Source organism: Castanea sativa, chromosome 4 (genome assembly GCF_040712315.1).
Source record: "Castanea sativa cultivar Marrone di Chiusa Pesio chromosome 4, ASM4071231v1".
NCBI lineage: Eukaryota > Viridiplantae > Streptophyta > Magnoliopsida > Fagales > Fagaceae > Castanea > Castanea sativa.
In genome coordinates, this window is record NC_134016.1 from 29,917,379 (window position 1) to 29,926,262 (window position 8,884).

Below are 8,884 nucleotides of genomic sequence, written 5' to 3' on the forward strand. Positions count from 1 at the left end.
CTAAATGTGTGGCGCCTATGCCGTTGGTGCATAAGGAGGTGGAGTGTGGAGTTTGCCCTGACAAATCATAGGGGAGGTGTTTCCTCCTACTGATCAAAGAATTAAGAAGATTTTTTATGCACCAAAAATATTCTTATTAACAATAATTTCATAATACTTTTATAATAAATCATATATGATAAGTTGTTATGAGTTCTAATTTAATTAATGATGTGTTTAAATTAGAACCAATAACAACTTACTATTTATGACAAAATACTGTGAAAATGATCTCGTGCCTAAAGCCTACCCTGCACTAAAAAAAAAACACAACACGTGAACAGGTGAAGTACAATGCTGCCAAACATCATAACTTGATATCTATACAAAAAAAAAAAAAAATCTGACCGTCCCTACCGACTATTATTGAATAATTGGGTTTATTGGCCGCAACTAAGGACAACGTGTCAACCTTTTCACCCTCAGATTTATGGGACCGTCACAGATCAGCACTCAATCACACACCCAACTCCTTCCACGTGTAGGCTCCATCCGTACACCACGCAATTTGATACCATAAACAAATTTGGTATTTTTACCACAATTCTACCAGCGTGGCTGAGTGGTAATAAAAAAAAGTCATGAGTTTATTCAGACGTAACAATGAGTTAATTACAATTTTCTTACCTTTACAATTTAGCTAATTACAGTTTTTTTTTTAAAAAACATTTACGATATAATCGCAATTTTTTCAAGTGGCTAATTATGAGTAGTAAATAAAAAGACAAATAGTTAATTACAGTTCTTTTTACTAAAGTCGTTGCAAAAGTGGTAAATTTGTTTGAGATACGAAGACCGACCGCTGGGAATGCAAGGACACAATTATCCGACCCTACAAACTTCTCCTGCAGATTCTCTCTCGGTTCCATCTCCTTCAATTTTTTTAGTTTTTTTGTTTTAACTCTCAACCACCATCTTGTGCTTTTTATCCATTAAAAATCTCCATAAAAGTCTGGACATCAAACTTGTGCTCTCGAATTTCGTGGCCAAATCAAAGTTCTCGAATATTGTCTTTAACAAAAAGCAAAAAAAAAAAAAAACCCAACTTTTACTTTACAACTATACATGATTGGTCTATAATTTTCAAGTTTCTTTTCACAAACTGTGATTCGTTGAAATGGCGGGCAAATTGGGTTCTTTCAGATACACTTTTACAGAGAAGAGAGAGAGGTTGCTATCAACAAAGGGGTACTCGGAGCTAGGTGGGTTCAATCCTCTAGGACCCTATGAAGAAGAAGAAGAAGCAGGTGCCAAGTGTTGGTCGTTTGGTTCGCTTAAGGATAGAGTTTCGAGGCTATGGAGAACAGTGAAAGATGTGGGTTACAAAGCTTGGAAGATGGGTCGGACCGACCCGAGAAAGATTGTATTCTCAGCGAAAATGGGTCTGGCTTTGACTCTCATTTCGTTGCTGATTTTCTTGAAAGAACCGGTCAAAGAACTTAGCCGATACTCTGTCTGGGCTATTCTTACTGTTGTTGTGGTCTTTGAGTTCAGCATAGGTACGCCACTTTTTCCTCTTAATGTTTCTTATAATAAAATAATTCAGTTAGTCTAAATCTAAAAATTAGTACTTTTCTTTTTTTGCATGTGGGTCTTAATTTTTTTTTAGTGAATGTGGTTGAATCAGCTTAAGTGGTCAAATCTCTTGACTTGATATAAAAATCATAGTTTTTATTTTTATTAAAGTAATTCGTGTCTTGACAGGATGTAATAATTTATTTATAAAAGCAATATTAGCTATTAATATATGTGTGTAACCCAGTAGAAACTACTTGCGGAACTTGTAACATAGTACTAACATAGTTTTTTTTTTTTTTACTTACCAATAATCACCAATTATATCAAGGGCGTGTGTATGAATTCAAAGGATACAAGTTCTATCCACCATGTTATTGGAGTTTTTCAAAGTGTTTTATGTACAATGAGTGGAATAGTTTATTCAAAGCCTCACTGTTGGGTATTTTTTTTGGAAGTATTTCGTGGACAATGAGTGGTATACTTAAGCATAGGCTACCATTTTCTTATATATATGATATAGAAAAAAAAATGGAGTTATGAGATTTATTTTAGGCAAAGTTGTGTATAGATTTAATGAGATGCATTATGTTGGTACGCACATCGTGGCTTCATTGAATTGGAAACGTAAAATTTGTATAACGGAATGGAAAAGCATAAAAGGTTTATTAATAATGCAGTGAAATAAAAAAGTCTCTCCTGAGTCCTTGTGTTATGAATCAATGGACCACATTGGTCGATTCCTTTGTGTAAATAATATGGAGAGCTTTTCCATTGATATTGCGGGGCCATTGTTTCTTTAAATGTTTCACAGAGCATCAGACAAAGTTTAAACTGCTTTCCTTTTCTTCGTGTTGGGGCCCGAAGATTGAACTGACTTTAATAGATGCTCATCTCAGTTCTCACTGTCTATTCATTGACAGGAAATTTATATATAAAAAAAAAAGTTCATAGTTTCTATTTGAATCAACTTTTTTTTCCCTCCAAAAGAAAAGAAAAGAAAAGCCCCCCTTAATAAATGATCTTGAGTCACCTTTTAATCAAACAATTTTTTTTTTTTTGGTATGTTACACCTAGGAAGCACAAACACGGACATGGATATAACACGAGTAATTTTTGAAAAATTATAATATGAAGTGGCTAGTACAACACTAGTATGACATGGATATGACACTCTAAATGAAGTGTTGATGCCTCCTAGTGTTACACTCTTGAACCCACTAGCTCAACCTATAGGCAGCACTTGAGCTAGTGCTCATTGGCGTATTTCTTTTGAATAATTTTGTTTGTTTGTTTTGGTATAGCTTATGTTTTAGTGTTTTGAAGATTTGGTTGTTTAAAAAGTCTTACCAAAATAAGTGAAGTTCTACTTTGGAAAAGTGCAGTTTGATAATGTGGTCTTCTGCAGGAGCAACTCTTAGCAAAGGATTTAATCGTGGGTTGGGGACAGTAGCAGCTGGAGGTCTTGCTTTAAGCATGGCAGAGTTGTCAGAATTAGCTGGAGAGTGGGAAGAACTTGTTGTTATTTTGAGTATCTTCATTGTAGGTAGGTCAGGTTTTTTAATCAAATTTCTTTCTTCTGTTAATGGGAAAGAAGTTTCTGTTACCTTATATTTTGCTTCTAATATATCTTTCTGACATTTTATGTGGTTTCCAGCATTTTGTGCAACTTATGCAAAACTATACCCAACGCTTAAGCCTTACGAATATGGGTTTCGGGTCTTCTTGTTGACATATTGTTTCATTACGGTATCTGGGTATAGGACAGGTGAATTTGTTAATACAGCGGTGACACGGTTCTTGCTCATTGCACTTGGTGCTGGTGTTTGTTTGGTAGTAAACATATGCATTTATCCCATCTGGGCTGGTGAGGATCTTCACAATTTGGTGGCAAAGAATTTCATGAGTGTTGCAACATCTTTGGAAGGTGCATCCCGTTCTCTTTGGGAGGTTTTACCATTCAAATAGTAAAATTGCTTTTAAAAAGGAATTATTGTTTTCTCATCTTCATTTTTGTCGACTAATTTTTTTGAGCTCATATTTCAGGTTGTGTTAATGGTTACCTTAATTGTATTGAATATGAAAGGGTCCCTTCAAAGATTCTTACCTACCAAGCTTCGGATGACCCACTGTACAGTGGCTACAGATCAGCTGTAGAATCTACAAGCCAAGAGGAGACTCTGGTATTGTTTATTGCAATTATGCTGCAGCAATTCATTTCATTGATTGAATTGATTATTGTGTTATATTTTTTACTCTTTCTTTTGTTTGAAGATGGGATTTGCTATCTGGGAGCCACCTCATGGTCCTTACAAAATGTTTAGATATCCATGGAAGAACTATGTCAAAGTAAGCGGTGCTCTCAGGCATTCTGCATTTACAGTCATGGCTTTGCATGGATGTATGCTTTCAGAAATACAGGTACATTTTCATCTCTATCTTCATTGTCATGCAGTTGTGAGTAGAAGAAAGACAATTTGGATCTTCCTTATCCTATTGTGAAATATGCTGAAATTTTTTTTGGCAAGATTTATATTTATGCCCTTGAGGAAATCTGCTGCGTAATATTTTTTTTTTGTGGAATGAGTTCCATGTGACTTATAATAATGGTTCAACTACAATGTGAAGGATCAGAACCAAAATTTATGTTCTTGTACAATTTGCTTCAGATATTTTTTTTCTTTGGAGAAAGGTCCTAGGCTTGGGTTGGCAGCTTATAATGCAAACCGTTTCATTTTTCTTTTTGCTCTTGTTTTCAATAATGACATGGACAATGCCACCTGGACAGAATTTCGTGTTATCGGCTTTTGCTTTCGCCAGTATTGATGGTTATTCTTTTCCATATCTTACTTGAGTGAGAGCTGCTGCCAATAGATTGCTTGAAGTTACATTCCATGTGCATCAAAAAAAGTGTGGGTGTGTCCATATGTACCTATTCAAACTTCCAATATTTGTATATGTAGGCCCCTCCTGAACGAAGACAGGTTTTTCAATGTGAGCTTCAGAGAGTAGGTTTTGAAGGTGCTAAAGTGTTGCGTGAACTTGGGAACAAAGTGAAAAGGATGGAGAAATTAGGCCCTGGAGACATACTTTATGAAGTGCATGAGGCTGCAGAAGATTTGCAAAACAAGGTTGACCGAAAGTCATACCTTCTTGTCAATTCTGAGAGCTGGGAAATTGGAAATCGTCTGGAGCAGGGAGATCCCCAAGACTTGCTGAGCTTGGATGAAGACGAAAATAAAATACTGCAGCACAAGTCCTATAGTGAAGCCATACTTGATCTCAGATCAACTACAGTTCCAAAAAGTTGGGATGGTCAGATCCCAACTGGTGCAATCTCCACACAGCCTGCTGATGTTTCTCCAGGAATCGTTTTCCAGACACAAATATCATGGCCTCGACGTATCTCATTTAATGCCGATGCAGTACCAGTAGTGGAAGAATCAAAAACATATGAAAATGCTAGCGCACTGGCATTAGCAACATTCACATCTCTTTTGATTGAATTTGTGGCAAGGCTTCAAAATGTTGTTTACTCATTTGAAGAACTAAGTGAAAAAGCAAATTTTAAGGATCCCATTGAGGAACCAGCAGGAGTAGAGCACAATGGGATTTGGAACAGATTGCGTAATTGGCTAAAGTACTAGAATTCAATATGGCCTCTACTCAATTAAAGATCATGAAAGCAGGTGGCCTTCATACTCCTATGTCATAATTCAGGGGCTGTACCCTCTAGTGTTGTTCTCAAAATTGAAACTTGCATTACAGTTCTGAAATATGATGGGGACAGATTTCTGTTACAGACATTACTGGGTAAAATGAACAGGCTTAGACTAGTTGCCAATGCTGTCTCAGAGAAACTCTGAAAGACAGATAGAGAACTTGCATTCAAACTTGATGAGAAGATTGATTATGTCTGATTATCTAACTGAACTGATGCATATGAGTAACTTTGTACATTGACAATGTAGGATACAGTTTTAAGTCATGATATACTGTTCTCTTCTCAATTATGCGCTCTTTATGTGTCTTCTAACTTGATTTGGTTTTCTCAAGAATTGATTGGTTGTATACTTGTATTGTATAGTCTAGTGATGAGCTATTTTTAAGCAGTTTGGCAGGTCACAGAGTGGGTATGTCTGATTTTGAACATCATCTAATTGGTTTAAATGAATTTTGAGTAATCTTCTGATTACAATTCATAATGTCTATAACATTTTGCTCCAAAAAAAGAGTTCATAATGTCTAATACATCTTTTAAATGTTTTATACAGTCATATCTTCAAAATAACTTATTAGTTGTGTTTCAAAACAACTTTAGAAATTGAGGTTCCAACTTAATTAGTAAGGAGGTACTTGATCTGCTGTATCATGACACCAGAACAAGATCACTATGAGCGGCAGGGTATCTCAAATTGCGCCATTGCCTGCTTGAATTTGTAAATGCAAGAGTGAATTCTCTTCGTTTGCTCTGTTTCTACTTTCTACATGTCCTGTGTCTTTTCAAAAATTGGCCGTTGGTACCAGGAATATCAAATACGTAGGCCCATTGGGCTAGTTGTCCAATTCAGTTACTTTCTCATTTTTATTATTATTAAAAAAAAAGAAAAAAAAGATCACATCTTAACTAGCAAAATAAACCCTTTTCACCCGCCCGCGGCAAAATAAGCCTTTTACACTTATGGCCCCGTGGCCTTGAGTGCTAACGGTGACTCTAATCCAAGACTTATAGCGAGAAGGACATGGGTCAACCAATAGACCCCCTACTTAGATTTGTGACTTCCTCAATTTTCCATGGTAGATGTTAAATTAGTTATATGCAATATGCTTTCCAGCATGTGAATTTCATATAATTATAGAGTTCACGTGTTGTGATAGGTAACACATGCCAAATGCAAATATTTATTGCTCTCATGATCGGTGGATGTGTAATGTAGAGACGTACTTTAGGTGCATATCTTGAAATTATGATTGAAATGCTTTTCTAACTAATACGCTTTTATGGTAAATAATCTTATAGTTAGATTACTATGAGTCTGTTTGGATATAGCTGAAAACTAAAAATTGAAAACTGAAAATACTGGAGCAAAATAATTTTTAAATATGTGAATAATGTCGTGAGACCCATTTTTAATGTAAAAAAAAACTGAAAAATGTTATTTGTGGGTCCAATAAACAGTGCACGAGTGCATTGTTTACGAAAAAAGTCAAAATTCAAAAAAAAAAAGGCGTGAAACCACAAAACGCTAGAAATTTCTCCCCAAGGGCACACTATATCTTAATATTTCCTACGAAAACATTAAAGCTTTCAATATTCAAATCTCATTCTCCCTCCCAATTATTGAATTATAAAAGACTAGGATGTTTCTATTAGTGGATGAGCTCTGTCTCTATTGCATATCTTATCATATTTTTTAAGTTGCCGGCGACAAAATCTAGCCTTGAAAATTTTAACTGGAAACAAGGAGAATACTATGTTTCATTGTAATATTTTGATCTTTTGCATAAAAGATTCTTTCATTGCCTAAGGAAAGGTTGACTCCTTGCTTCAATAAGCTGGATTTGAATTCCTCTAAAAAAAAGGAAGCTCGCTTTGAATTTCCAGGAGCCACTTTTGATTGAGTTCTACAAAAAATATAAAATATTACTACAGCTTGTTATATTATGTTAAAAAAAATCATTTTTTAATAAAAGGTTGATCGAACTAGAATTACAAGAAATCATGACCAATATTGTTTAATATTCATGTAACTTTTGATTTGTTTGGCTTTGCTTTTAAATATATATATATATATATATATATATATTTTTTTTTTTCTCTTTTTCAATATGCTTTAAGACGATGAAAGAAAAATCATAAATATAAGATTTACTAAGATGCAATGAGGTTTGGCTTACCTCTATTTCTTTTTTAATTGGAATATTTTTTTATTTTAATGAAAAATTGCCACATTATCTATTAACTAAATAAAATGTATAGATTAAAACTCATTACCACTTGCCATTATATATTTAAAACAAAAATACATATCCAGTTAAAAAAAATACTGAAGATAAGCCAAAACTAATGCAATGCATATTCTTTAATTTGGATTGACTTTTAAATTATTCCATCAATTGTCAAAACTTACAAATTAAATCATTGACTATTACAACGATGTTAGTGTGCTACTCTCATTATGATTCATCATGTTTTCACTATCAACTTGCCTAAAAATAATATTAACTTTTAAAAATGTGCTTTTTATATACAATGCAATGTCGTTTGTGCTTGGAATAAAGGTAAAATTCTAATAGTAGTTTAGTAAAATAAACACAAATATTGTTGTAACATTATTTTTTTTTGAAAGAATATTTATTGCCTTGGAAATGCATGAAAAGTGTAAATTATAAATTTTCATATATTTAAAAAGCCACCCAAAACTTAGAGGATATAAATAAAATTTTAGTATAATGTTTTTTTCATGGTTTGAAATTTGAAAATATTTTTTTGCTAAATATTGGTGTTTGAATAATCCAATTAGATTGCAGTTTATAAAAAACACTTCTTCAAAAAAGAATTTTGTTTAAAAGTTGAAAATTATTTGGAACGAATAATTTTATTTTTATGAAAGTTGAGGAAAATTTGAAAGTTTATTCCAATTAGGTAGGTATAGCCAATTAATTTAATTAATGTGTAACTTTTCAACAATAAAAGTAAAATAATAATAAACGAATACTAGCCTTATCACACGTGTTTTGCGCATGCATGACGATTTTTTTTTTTAGTGTCATAATTTTTTTTCAATTTTTTTTTGTAGTTTATATATGAGGTGAGCAATTTGTATCTGTCTAAAACTCTAGTGGGAGGTTTTAAGAAATCTAGTGAGAAGTTATAAGAAATTTATTTGATATTTTTTATTTTATTCGATTGAATTACAAATTTAACTTCATATTTATTTTTAGGGATAAAAACTATCTAATTAAATTAGGGGTAATTTTGACAATTTACATGGTAATAACTAAATTTTTAAATTCTCTTAATATATAGAGATAGAGAAGAGATAAAAAGAGTAATGTTATATTCACAAACTATTTTACAACATTTTTACAATTTGTTACGGTAATCAATTTCATACTGATATTTATCTTAGGCCCACCACTAACATTATTTTTTTATTTATCAATAAAAATTCACCGTATCAACAATTTAATAAAAAATTTTGTTAAAAATTTTATATCTCTACCATTACTCATATAAAAATGGAAAAAAAAAAAATTTTGAATCAACTTCCCCTTCAACAAAAAAGAAAAACAGAAAAAGAAAAAAAGTCGGTTCGGGAATCGGGGC

At 33.0% G+C, this 8,884-nt stretch overlaps 1 protein-coding gene across 1 annotated transcript; it reads left to right on the forward strand.

Moving 5' to 3' along the window:
- The first annotated feature begins 849 nt into the window (after window positions 1–849).
- Window positions 850–5,564, forward strand: LOC142632205 (aluminum-activated malate transporter 9-like). Its single transcript, XM_075806629.1, has 6 exons — window positions 850–1,538; window positions 2,963–3,100; window positions 3,212–3,481; window positions 3,601–3,737; window positions 3,829–3,975; window positions 4,518–5,564. The coding sequence occupies exons 1-6, from the start codon at window positions 1,157–1,159 to the stop codon at window positions 5,199–5,201; spliced, it is 1,758 nt and encodes a 585-aa protein (XP_075662744.1). The 5' UTR covers window positions 850–1,156; the 3' UTR covers window positions 5,202–5,564.
- Window positions 5,565–8,884: the final 3,320 nt, after the last annotated feature.